The following is a 13883-nucleotide window of genomic DNA, read 5'->3' on the forward strand; positions in this document are numbered from 1 at the left end:
AGATTGAAGGTTGGAAGAGAAGGGGATGACAGAGGATGAGATGGTTGGATGGCATCACCAACGCCATGAACAGTACTTTGAGTAAGCTCAGGGAGTTGGTGACAGACAGAGAAGCCTGGAGTGCTGCAGTCCATGGGGTCGCAACGAGTCAGACACGACTGAGTGACTGAACTAAATTGAAGGGATTTTATCCCCTGGAGACCAACACTACACCTTGTACATCTTTATATCCTGCAGATTGTCTGGCATGTCATAAGTCTTCAACACACGCGTTAGGGAGCAAACTAATTTCATTTGTCTCTTTTCACATTAACACATTGAGAAATAATGAACTGCTAACTAGCCAAGCTGTTCACTTGGCCACCTCCACTGCCAATATAGATTTCCACAACATGATTGAGCTGTATCAATCAAAAAACAACACTAACACAAATGGATCAGTCCTGCCTATGGTCCAATTTATCCATGTGCATCAAGGGGTGAAAGAGTGAAAAACACTGATTGCACCTGAGCGTAAAAGCTGGTGAGAAAACAACACATTGAGCGAGGCATACTTGTGCCTGAAAGAACAAAAATAACAATCCCTCAAAATTATGATTAAGGGCAATGCCTTTCTAGCTGCAGTGGCTGAAAGAAGCTGCTATTAACCAAAACCATTTAAGGTGAAAACAAGGCTTTAGTGTTAGTTCAGTAAAACGGAGAAAGTAGTCTCTGGGTCACTCACTTCAGTGATGCTGCCTTGAATTTTGTAGGAAGGAGATGCTGTTTGGGAAGAAAGTGCCACCATCCAATCTAATGCAACCCATTACTGCCATGCACTCACTCAGTCTACCTTTCCCATAAAATAATCACAATATATATATATAGATAGATAGATATAGATATAGATAGATACAGATATAGTTAGAGCAAAATACTGAGAAAGAGTTCTACAGAACCTCATTCTAACCATTTCTGAAGAAACCTGTCTTAGCCCCAGTCCCTGACAGGGAGTGGGCAAGCAACACACAGCTTTAGAGTGAGGGTGTACAGATACTCAAAGATGTTTCTTAGTCTGCTTCAAAATATTAAAAAGAATCCAAAAGTCTGCATATTACATTACCATGTGTCTAGTTTAAGTTAGCATACACAATTTCTATGCAGAAGGGTGAGTACAGGCCCTACCCAAAGCTGAAGAAACTGATTTTGAAAGTCATGTCCAGAGTTTCCAGCCTCCCAAACAACATCGTGAAGAACTGAAGCTTGCAAACTGTGGTGCTGGAGAAGACTCCTGAGAGTCCCTTGATGAGCAAGGAGATCAAACCAGTCAATCCTAAAGGAAGTCAGCCCTGAGTATTCTCTGGAGAGACTGATGCTGAAGCTGAAGCTCCAATACTTGGGCCACCTGATGTGAAGAGCTGACTCACTGGAAAAGACCCTGATGCTGGGAAAGATTGAAGGCAGGAGAAAGGACAGCAGAGGAGGAGATGGTTAGATAGCATCACTGACTTAATGGACATGAATTTGAGCAAACTCTCAGAGATAGTGAAGGACAGAGTAGACTGGCATGCTGTCCATAGGGTCACAAAAAGTTAGATATGACTTAGCGAATGAAAAACAACAAAACAGCATCCTACTTCAGGGAGCTGGTATCTTTCTGTGTTCTATGCTTCATGCCTCCCACAAAATAATTTTCAGTAAAGAAGAAATGAAAAATAACTTGATTTCTATCATTTATAGATTTATCCAAAGCTACTTACACACTTTCCAGGTGGCTCAGACGGTAAAGGATCTGCCTGCAATGTGGGTGGGAGACCTGGGTTTGATCCCTTGGTTGAGAAGATCCCTTGGAGAAAAGCATGGCAACCCATTCCAGTAGTCTTGCCTGGAGAATCCCATAGACAGAGGAGCCTGGTGGGCTACAGTCCATGGGGTTGCAAAGAGTCAGACATGACTGAGCAACTAACACTTTACTTACAAATTTACACACTTAGGTGAAGCCATCCCAATTTATTTTCATTTTATCATTCTTGAATTAATCAAACACAATGTCTCCTGTAACTCTGAGCCAAACTTAAGTGGGTGGAGAAGATCTGGTGGCAGAGAGTGAAAGAGGCTTTAAAATCATCTTACGGCTGAGAAGGTTATCCTACTCTAGCAACTCTGGGGGACCTCAGAAGGCTGAGTCAGGAGAGAGGGGAGGCTGGATGCTCCACTGACTCATGCCTCTTCCAGAACATCAGCCCCATCACAGCTGCCGAACGAGGAGGAGATGCTGAATATCATAGCTTTCAAGCAGAGGCCTGATACAAGAAGCTTGCCCTGCCTCCACCTGAGACAAGAACTTCTCAAAGGCTCAATTCCTTCCTGTCTGCCCAGTTTGTCCCCTCCCCACTTCAATTCCAGATCATTTTCAGTGTGCTATCTCCTAATGTCTCCACCATCCCTCACCCCTTAAGATGCTGTTAAACATCAGGCATGCACTCTGAGCTGCAACACCCAGAGCTTATGCCATTCAAGTTCCTGACACATCCCAGCCTAGGATCATGGACATGCTCTCAGTTTTATGCCCCTAAAACCATCATCTGCATCATATAGTGAAGTCATTTTATAAATATAATTTTGCTCTTACAGGAAAATTCATTATCATGAACCGATGATGTCTAATTGATACATGTCATGACAACATGATATATTTCCTTTTGTGACTGGTTTTGTTTTCAAGTTTCTGTACATATATTAATACAAAGGTATGCTCCAAAATGAAACTAACAGCATAAAAAAAAAACACAAAAAATACATCCTTTCTTTAATATTGGGTTATATGTGCCACACATTTATCCTTTTTTATAAGTTTCAGTTTTTATAAATTAAGGGAAATACTGATTGATGGCCTCTATTGCATTCATACTAGAAGTAGAACCAACAATGACAGGAATATCTACAAGTATTGAGTTCCTACTCTGTCAGACACTCCAAAAAAGGTTACATTAAATCCTTAACAAACCAATAAGTCAGATACATTTTACAAATACAGAAACCAAAGCAAAGGGAGGTTGAGTGGAAAGTTTTGTAGTTAATATAGTGTGGCAACAGAATTCAAATTCAAAGATGTTGCTATTCAGAGGTACTGATCCTAAACCATTTCTTCACAAAGTAATATTATGCAATGTTGAAATCATACTCTCTCTTAGGTTCTGCGAGAGACCAGACTTTTTTTGTACTAATTTTTGTCCACTGAATATCTTGTGTTTTAGTTTTATAAATCCGAGAGTAGTAAAATGCATAGAAACATCCATCTCTCTACAGCTGGAGGAAAAATATCCAAGAGTGAAGTTGGAACCTGACACTCAGATCCTAACTATATAATCTGACATCATGTTCTTCATGGCCTTAGCATAAAGCTTCTTCAAGTTTTTAGAAGACAAAACAAAGCACTAGAGAAGAGATTCTATCTAGACAAGCTCCTTAAAATAGCTTATCAAAATGCAGTTAAGCACATGGTACTCAATCTAGATTTCCCAGACTGAATCTATAATTTAGATGCCAAGCTTTGTCATTTCTAATAGTTGTCACTGTTGAGCACCGTCAATGTTAGCTGTCATAAATATATGAGGCCTGTCTAAACATCCATCTTCTTAGTGACCCTATAAACATGGCCAAAAAAGAAAAAAAATGTTGCTCCTTTGATTCAGCTACCAATTTGAAAGCCTCTTATGGAATGTGAAAACTCATAGGTGGTACCCAAGTTGTTAGCTCCAATGAGTAAAATGAAGATAAAAGGAAAAACTGATTCAGTGGTTAGTTTTAGCTAGTCTGAATATATGGTCTTGATAGATATGTTTCCAGATTTACAATAAAGTATGCCAACCAAGGGGCTTCCCTGATAGCTCAGTTAGTAAAGGATCCACCTGCAATCCAGGAGACCCCAGTTCAATTCCTGGGACAGGAAGATCCACTGGAGAAGGGATAGGCTACCCAATCCAGTATTCTTGGGCTTCCCTTGTGACTCAGCTGGTAAAGGATCCGCCTGCAATATGGGAGACTTGGGTTCAATCTCTGTGTTGGGAAGATCCCCTGGAGAAGGGAAAGGCTACCCACTCCAGTATTCTAGACTAGAGAATTCCATGAACTGTATAGTCCATGGAGTCGCAAAGAGTTGGACACAACAGAATGACTTTCACTTTCACTTTCAAGCCAACCAAGACCTACCAATATTTTCTTCATCTGTTTTCAAGGATACTACCTTCTAAGATGACATTCTCCTTGAAGAACTCTCCTCTCTTATTCCTAACAACACTAATAGCTATCAATTGTACCCCACATCATATTTTCTTAAAATTTTTTAATTTAGTTGAACCGTGCCATTATCCCTGTGACATACATAGGCCAAGTAGACTCTCTCCTCCAATTTCACAGATGAGTAGATTAAGTCACAGATGGGATTAGTGAAGTCACAGATGGGATTAATAAATCATCCAAAGACACACAGGTGGTTCAAAGCAGAATCATAACTAACATAAGGCAAGAGCTGGAATAACTGGTGTAGTAATTGTTTCTATTCAACAAAAAGTCAACCTAATATGCTGATGCTGACAATGAAAGACCAGTAAGGTAAGGAAATAAAACTGTTCAGATGATTTTAAGGATAAGGTAAGTTCTATAGTTTATTCTTTTCATAAAAGTATACTAAATAAAAGAATAAAATTAAAATTCATTCAAGAAATATTTAATTCCACACTTTCTATGTTTCAGGCACTGATATAGATGCTTGAGGACCAGATAATAAAACTGGTCGAAACTCCTACCTTCATTGGCCTGAATTCTGGCAAAAGACACAAAATAAGCAATTAACATAATGATTAAAAAATTATCTTGTGTATTAAAAAATAATAAGAGCCAAATTTAAAAAGGGAAAAAAAATACTGAAACTGAGTAAGAAGGATCAGAATTGCTAGAGGATGAACATGTTATAGTATTTATTTTATTGGTCAGAATAGGCCTTATTGAGAAGGTGATACCCAAGGCAGAGGAAATAGGGGGAAAGCTACAAGGAATATGCTGGAGTCTTCATGGAACAGAAAAGATGCCAATGTGACTATAGTAGTCTTAGCAAGAAGGAGAGTGGTGTGAGGAGAGGCAAAAAATAGGAAGACAGATCATGCAGGGCCTTGGAGGCCATCAAAAGACATTTGTGTATTATTTTGACTGAAGTAGAAACCATTGCAGGATTTTGAGCAGCTGAGTAATGTCTTTGGACCTACAGGTTAAAGAGGAACCATAGTTCTGTACAACTTAAATATTTATAGTGCTAGATGTAAATTATACCTAAATAAAACTGGAAGAAGAAAAAGATTAATTAATCTGCCTGCATAAATCTGCCTGCAATGTAAGAGATCCAGGTTTGATCCCTAGGTCGGGAAGATCCCCTAGAGAAGGAAATGGCAACCTACTCCGGTATTCTTGCCTGGAAAATTCCATGGACAGAGAAGCCTGACTATAGAAGTCTATAGAGTCAAAAGAAGTCAGACATGACTGAGCATCTAACATTTCACTTCATAATTGATTATTAAATATCTTAAAATTTTATCATTCAATATATTGTACAACTTTCATCATGTATGTAAGTCCCAAACTGATTTCTCTTTCCTATATACTCATTTACACTTCATTACTAAGGAAATATAATAATAATTGAGTTTAATTATCCAGATTACTCATCAATATAGAGATGTTCAGTTTGAAATATTGACTCAAACCCATTCCCTCCTTATTATTAATTTCTGAGACATAATGATACAAATAATTTCCCAGAACTTTTTATTTGAAATAACATATGGATGTTCAGGCTAAGAATTTTGAACAGAGAGGAAACCACAATAATAACTGAAATTTACAACACTGTATTTACTAAGGTTTTGAAAACCTTCCAGTTATTATGTATTAACTCTCTACTATAGGCCAGTCATGGCTAAATCCTTTGCATATATCATTATAATTAATAATCATCAAAAACCCTAATAATAATCATTGTAATCCCATTTTATAGACAACAGATGTGTCCCCAGAGAGATGAAGTACTGAAAGGTCACAGGACTGCTCGGTACCCGAGCTGAGAATTTACCTAAAATCTCCGCAGTTTAAAGTTTGTTCTCTTCACCAAAACACACCACCTTCCTGCAGCATGATGCTCAACATATACCCTCAACATTCCCAACTCAAAAGGTCAGCCAGATGTGAGTAATCCCATTTTACAGATGATTAACTGGTCACAGAAAAGTTAATCAAGCAATCAACATTTATTTTATGTCTACCATATGCAAATCAATATTTAGTTCCTGAGAGTGCAGAGGATTTATGATACAATATCTTGCCTCAATAAGTTTACAATCTTGTTAAGGTAACAAGAGACACATAAAAAGATAATAAATAATCCAAGATAGCACATAATAAGTACCAAATGAGATACAGAGCCAACGACTGCTAAAGAAATTCAGCAGAGAGAAAATTGAATCTGGGTGTTTCAATTCAATCAAGGGTGCTACTCAAAAGGACCCGTGTTGAGGTGGTCATCACAGGAAAAGTTTAGTTCAGCAGAAAGGAGGAGGAAGAATGATTCCTCGGAGGAATTATTCCCCAGAAAGAGTTAATATGATCAAACGCCAAGGGTGTGTTAATCGCTCAGTTGTGTCCAACTCTCTGCAACCCCATGGACTGTAGCCTGCCAGGTTCCTCTGTCCATGAAATTCTCCAGGCAAGAATATTGGAGTGGGTTGCCATTTCCTTTTCCAGGGGATCTTCTCCACCCAGGGATGGAACCTGGGTCTCCTGCATTGCAGGTAGATGCTTTACCTTCTGAGCTACCAGGGAAGCCAGCCAAGGGAGAAGATGTGAATGGATTATCAAGAGAAATGGATTGATGTGTTTGAAGTGCAGGATGCATGAGTGACAAAGTAAAAATGAAGCCAGAGAAGTAAACTGTAAAAGTTTTGATTGTCAAAGTAGGAACCTATGGAAGTAGCAAAGGAATTGATTGAGTTTAAATGCTAGTACCTGGCATTTGCTTTGGTATACACTTTTATTTATGTAATCCTTTCAACAAACCTATAATACAGAAAGTAAATATATCATGTCATTGTAAACAGAAGGAAACAGGCCAAGGATGGTTTTAAGTGTGAAGATGGAGCAGGAATTCTAATCTAGATCAATGTGCATTCAAGGACTATACTCCTTCCACTTCCTCTTCATCATTGTCTACAGAAAGCAATGGGGAGCTATAAAAGGCATTTGATCAAGATGAGAGGGGCTTCCCTGGTTGCTAGCTGGTAAAGAGTCCGCCTGCAATGCAGGTGACCCTGGTTCAGTTCCTGAGTTGGGAAGATCCTCTGAAGAAGGGATAGGCTACCCACTCAAGTATTCTTGGGCTTCCCCAGTAAGAATCCTCCTGCAACGCGGAAGACCTGGGTTCAATCCCTGGGTTGGGAAGATCCCCTGGAGGAGGGCATAGCAACCCACTCCAGTCTTCTTACCTGGAGAATCTCCATGGACAGAGGAGCCTGGAGGGCCATAGTCCATGGGGTCACAAAGAGTTGAGCATGACTGAGTGACTATGTAGGCAAGACAAGAGGGTAATATATGAAAAGTATTGACTAACAGAAGACTAATGTGACTGTGAAATATTAGCACAAGTCCAATGTCAGAGAAGGACTGGGGAAGGAAGTCACCAGGCAAGAAGCTGACAACCCACTTCGTCTACTGCATTAACCTACAGAAAGAGTGACAAGGATTTCTATTCAAATGCTGCTAATGGAAGTAAAAAGAATGGAAGAGGTATTTAAAAAGAAATATGAAGAGATAAATGGCAATGTCCATGTCCTTTAACAGGTAGTTTTTATGTTCCAACTACACACTGATAGTATAAATATTTCTCCTAAAAACTCACAGACAAAATCCAAGATCTAGCTCAAATATTTTAAGTTTTTTTGACAGCACATGATTTATTTAAAAATAATAAAATCTATACCTTGGAAAACATACCTGCCTTAGTGCAATCTACCTCTCAAACCACCATCATAAACTATGACAGCCTCATGCTAGGCACACGTCTATTGTATGAATTTGACATTAGCTCCTTGCTATATATATTAACATGGACAGTAATGCCTTATATTCATGGTCATTAGGCATGTTAATTACTAAGGAAATACTTTTTTCTATTAGTTTTTACTTTTAATAGACTAAGTGTATATTAAACAATTGAATTCTCTCTGAGAGACAGAACACACCGTACTTCTGATGTTATTCCTTCCCAGCACTTCCCTCTTAAAATGCAAGGTACCACTCAGGATTCAAGTCCAAAACTAGTAGCAATTAAATGGCATATTACTTAAAACAACTTGAATCTTTTCCAACTATTCTGACTCCTGGGCAATGACTGTATGATTTATACAATTGCCAAATATGTATAGAATTAACCATCTTTTATATTTTTCAAAGACAATATTGACATGGACATCCAGGTATTTAGTCACTACACATCTCTTCAAGCAATTTAAAAAGGCAAAGTTGCCAAATGGGTAATAATCAGGCTAACTATATAAATCTTTGGTCAGTACTAAGCATTCAGCTAATTTGTCTTAATTTTGAATTAGTTATTAAACTGAATATCCTAATCAGTATAACATACACTTGATAAATGTGTGCATTCATATATCTGCACACATATATGTGTGTATATATATACATGTACATATATGTACACATATATACATATACACATATATATCATATTAGAACTGATGAGTAACACTATTTTAACCCAGAATTCTTTTAGGAATTACACATCTATCCTATTTACACCTAATATCCTTAGTATCATCCAACTATGCTAAAGGATAATTAAAAATTAACATATTAGCAAGCTTAATTTCCTTTACCTGTATAGAAAAAATAAAATGGATTTGTTCTTCTGAGTTGAGAAAAAACATTTAAATTTGATTTCAAACTGTGCCACAGGCCAATAACTGAGGTCTACAGCTAAAGTAGATCCAAAATATCTTTGAAAGTTTCAAGAATGCTAAACCGAAGCTGTACCTTAGAAAAGTCATATGCATGTGTAAAGAAATATCATCACAGAATCCTAATAAGTATATTTGCTAAAATTCAACCCAGACACTCCTTTACATTTTTATGTTTCTCATTTCTACACATCTATACCAATCCGAAAATAGGCATCTGCAAAATCCAGTGAAGGAAATCAAAGATACTGAGCAAGCGTATCTATCCAATAATGTCACACTTCCATATACTCTAAGTTTGAAAAACTTAGCTGTTATCAATAAACTAACTTAAAAATTATTCATGCACAAAGTCTCGGTTCTATAGGACTTCAGGTATTCTGTAAAAGCTATGTTAAATACATTTTGTCTGTATAAGAGGAATCAGAGATAGTTATTTCATATACCCTATTTTCTATTATCTGTGTTTTTTAATACATAGCAGTGGCATTCATGTATCAAATGTATTAAAATATAAATATTACCTTTAACTTTGAAAGGCATTATTTTGTGTTTAAGAAAAGGAAAACTATTTTTACCTCCCAGTCCTGGTCTAAGCCGATTATCGTAACCATCCAGAAGTCTGTCTAGAATTCTTGTAAAGATGGTAATGTTATTTTTAGCCTCATCTTCTTGGATGTTAGCCAGCACCAACCTAAACAGATAATTTTACAAGCTGATACATATACATATATGTTTTTTGCAAGTGCCAACATGCTCTTCTTCCTTGATTTGAATTTTAAGGCTCCGTAAGCTATTTGTGCCACCCATTTTCTCCTTTTTTTTTTCCAGTTCTATAAATATCAGTGTGTCAATGAGGAAGGTAAACAGTCTGTTGTAAATGGGTAATAAATACTAGATTATCAGAAGTGTGAAATCAAAATTATTTCAGATTCCTACCACTCAGCATACTGGGTGAACTATTCATTTCTTTCTAAAATCCATTCCCTAGGATACATTATGACTGGAGATGATCACATGCAGATAGTATTAGCAATGCTATCCTGCGTTTAGAAAGGTAAAAAAACCAAAGGGATTCCTGAAATAACTCTTCAGGGGTCTGAATATTAGTTGGAAAATAAATCGCCTCCTTGGAAGCACAAAATTTCTCTATCTTCCTCAGAAATGTCTTTTCTTTTCATGTCTTTTTCTCTTTTAAATCAAATATGATTTTCTAACTTTGGGTATACCTCCACCCAATGGCCAAGTGCAATATAGACATCAGGGAAACTCCACTGGCTGTGTTCCAGGCTCCAGTGTAGCCAGGAGGTGGAGGTGGGCTCTGAAAGGATCAGCAGAGCACACAAGAGCTGCAGATAGCCTTGGAGGAGTACCCCTCCGACTGACTGGCCTCTATGGAGAGCGAGCAACAGAGGTCATCCAAAGATTAACATGCCCAGCTACTTCGTGTGTGTGTATGTGTGTGTGCGTGCATGTGTATGTGTATGTGTGTGAGTGATATAAATTTGCAGAAAGAATAAATGGTCTTAAAATATCATCGGAAGACGGTTAGAAGCAGTGATTTTCTCCATTATTTCTCCAACAGAAAGCCAGAGACCTGATTTTGTGACATCCAGCAATTTGGTGCAGTAGCAACTGGATGTATAAAACAGAATGTCCCTTTTCACTGCCATTTTTTCCCCTCAGAATGATTCAGAGATTTAAATTACTGGTCCAAAAAAAGAATCATTTATATAATAGAATAAAATACTGGCATGAGCATTACTGGTCAAATATAGAACAGAAAATTAGTAGAAGAAAAATATGGTTAAGTTCTGAGGATTTTCAATGATTATTAACTGACCACGGTTTGTTCACTCCTTTAAAATCAAAGAATATATGTAATTGCATTCTGATCAAGGTGCATTGTCCAAAATATCATTGACAGAATTCATTTGCATTTAAATGATTGTACAGCTAGTAGCTAAAAATAGTCTAAATACATGAACAAATTCATAGCCAACTTCAAACAAATATTCTCTTCAGAGAAAATATTAAAATTGTGGTATAAAGAAACATTTTAAAATTATATAAGAAAATTATTTCATACGTTGAGCCTCAAAAGTTTCTATATTGCCTTAAGCTAATTTTAAAACTAGTCACTAAGATAATCATAAAGTTCCACTTAGAGATTTTCACTGAAATGTGTTTTTTAATTAATGTCACATTTTCTTTCGAAAGTCAATATTAAGATATTAAATGAGGAGCTATTTTACAAATAAAAATACAACTTCATAAAGAAATTTCTTCTCAAGTCTAGAAAATATTTTCATTCTTTAACAATTACTGAGACAGGAAAATTAAAATGTAAAAGGGAAATAAAAGTATTATAAAATCATAAATACTGATTTTTAAAGGAATAGTTACATAGACATTCATAAGAATCTTAGACTTTATTAACTACTCTGGTATGTTGAAAACCATATCCTAAATTTAGGCACTAAACAGAAGATGCCCACTGATGATAAAAATCAGAAAAGACTGCAATTAAGAAGAAGTTGTTGAAAACAACAGAAATTAGAATTTATATTTGTAGAATATAGGCAAAACAGAATTTGTTACATTTTCAAAGTAATACTGTTTATGGCAGAACCATCTCAGGAATAAAAGATTTCTAAATCAGTAACATAAAAGTTATTAATAAATCAAGGTTTTGTTTTATTGTTTGTGATTGTGAAGTTGTATACTACCTCCACCTAGAGGTTTCAGATTCACACATCATTTAGGTTTTCTATGTTGACTAAAAGACCCGAGACCATTTAAGCAAAAAAGGAAAAGAGAGAAAGAAAAAGATTAAGTTACCACAAATCATTTAGTTTGTGCTTTTCCGTTTGGCTTAAAGGAAAACTGATGGCCTCTTTATTGAATCGTGGTGTTATTACTATTACATATAACAATCACTTCAATTATTTGCAAAAATATGCCATCCAAAGAGTATTCTTTTCTTCTGTGATTTTTTTTTTTAAAGAAAATGTTGTATTCACTTTTGTATTTTATCGCTGCAAACAACAAGCAGCAAACTTTTAATAGTCTTTGCCACTTTACAGTTCTATTTCCTGGTACTACCTTTTTTCATTAGAAATGGTCTTTCAAAATACTTCAGCTCCTCAAAAGCCACCTCTGTCTGCATTGATGGCATTCAGGAAACACACCTTTACCCTGAATTTAAAATGGCAAAACAGTAAATAACTGTCTCACCTGGCTGGATCCCACGCCAAGAAAACAAAAAGCAGCAACTGCATATTGGAGCTGTTCAGTTTCGTCTTCATCACCACTCTTTGTATAATCATGGAAGAAAAACAAAATACACTTAAAATTACATTCAGTCATACCATCCAAATAGCCCAAAAGAATGTCCTTTTATCTGGGAACTGGAGTTAAAGCAATAGAGATGATTCCAGTGGAGTGTGTATGGGATGTGATGATGATTGAAGGACGTTTGTCCCCCCACCCCTTTCTTTTTTTTTCTGGACAGAAAGATAACCAAATAATCAGACTTTGCTCTGCCAGGAACTTCCCCCAGCCCCATCGTCAGCAAACGCTGTTTTGTGGTCACACACGTAAAAAAGAATACACGGGACCCTGCACTGACATATGAGCTAGAGAAAAGAATGGGTAGGAGAGGAGAGTGCAAAGGGGGAGGAGAGACGGGTACTTCCTGCCACAATCCCCCAACCAAGACCACCCCCGCATTCACCACGAGAAAAGCAAGGGACAGCCAACCCACTTTTTTCGATTATTATTCTTTCATTACAGTGAACTGCAGTTCTCACGACTTCACTACTTGACTCCCTTTCAAATAAAAATCGAATAAAAACACCTCCCTCCCTGCCCATTCACAGTTGCCCAAGACCACATCTTGGAGGCAGCCGGGTTCGGATTAACTGCTGCGAAACGACGCGTTTGACAGCTGCTCCGGAGCCGAGGACCACAATCCGAGCCGGAGCGTGAGGCTCCGAGATCCAACCGAGGCAGGCGGGCAGCGGCGATCACGGTGTGCAAAGTTGAAGACTATAAAAGAGCCAGGCTAACGAGCTGGGAGGCTCGGATCTTATTAGAGTTGCAAATAGGCTTCTCGTGAGGAGTATCGACATTATTTTTTAAATATGCTGGGGCGGAGGGGGCGACCTGAACCTCTTCGGTTTCCAGGGAACATCGGAGAGTGGAGGGAGGGGAGATGAGCCATGCACGGGAAGCCAAAGGTAAACGGGGAAGCAAAGATCCCTATTGGGACCCGCGTGTGCGACCTTACCTGAAATGGCAAGCAGAACTGGTGTTTTCCTCCTTTTGCTCTGATCTTGAAGAGACAGGAAACTTGAGAGAGACACTGACTGCAGCAACCCGGCGAGCCGGGAGCGATGGGCTGGTGGAAGCAGGAGAGCGCGAGGCGCGGCGGCGGCGGCGCGAGGAGTAGAAGGAGGCGAAGGCGTCCGTAGTGGCGGTGATGGGCGGAGGAGAAGGAAGAGGAGGAGGGGGAAGCGTTGGCAGGAGCGGGCGGGGTAGGGGGAGACGCTAGCAGAGGCGCGGTGCGCGCAGGCAGCGGCGGGCACGAGCCCCACGCCTAGAGGAGGAGGAGCCAGGCCCCGGAGGAGGGCTAACGAGTTTCCCGGGAAAGCAAGGACCCCCGCCCCGCACCCTCTCCCAGATAGCAGGAAGCCGCGGCCGCCCGCCGGGCACCTGCCGCTGCACAGCCCCAGGAGGCGGCTAGCGCCCGGGTGCGCCGGGAGCACCGCTCCCCGCGCCCACGCCGCGCTGGAGGAGCGGAGTCTACGCGCCGCCCAACACTGCGCCCCGCGGCCGCCCTCCGGGGCTCCCTGGAGGCCCCGAGGTTCCAGGGGGGGCTGCCGG

At 39.0% G+C, this 13883-nt stretch overlaps 1 protein-coding gene across 2 annotated transcripts in view; it reads right to left on the minus strand.

The window, feature by feature from the left end:
- The window catches only part of GABRA2 (gamma-aminobutyric acid type A receptor alpha2 subunit), a 147556-nt gene extending 134053 nt beyond the window's left edge, over positions 1-13503 (minus strand). The window contains exons 1-3 of one of the 2 annotated variants that reach the window (XM_027544412.1): positions 13288-13503; positions 12234-12311; positions 9575-9690 (exon numbers count right to left, since the gene is read on the minus strand). In XM_027544412.1, the coding sequence (XP_027400213.1) occupies positions 9575-9690; positions 12234-12304 (187 nt within the window). In that variant the 5' untranslated portion in view covers positions 12305-12311; positions 13288-13503. The remainder of the gene's footprint in view (positions 1-9574; positions 9691-12233; positions 12312-13287) is intronic. The other variant, XM_027544413.1, reaches the window with a different exon arrangement.
- Between the last annotated feature and the right edge of the window lie 380 nt (positions 13504-13883).

The sequence above is a fragment of the Bos indicus x Bos taurus genome, chromosome 6 (genome assembly GCF_003369695.1).
Source record: "Bos indicus x Bos taurus breed Angus x Brahman F1 hybrid chromosome 6, Bos_hybrid_MaternalHap_v2.0, whole genome shotgun sequence".
Classification (NCBI taxonomy): Eukaryota; Metazoa; Chordata; class Mammalia; order Artiodactyla; family Bovidae; genus Bos; species Bos indicus x Bos taurus.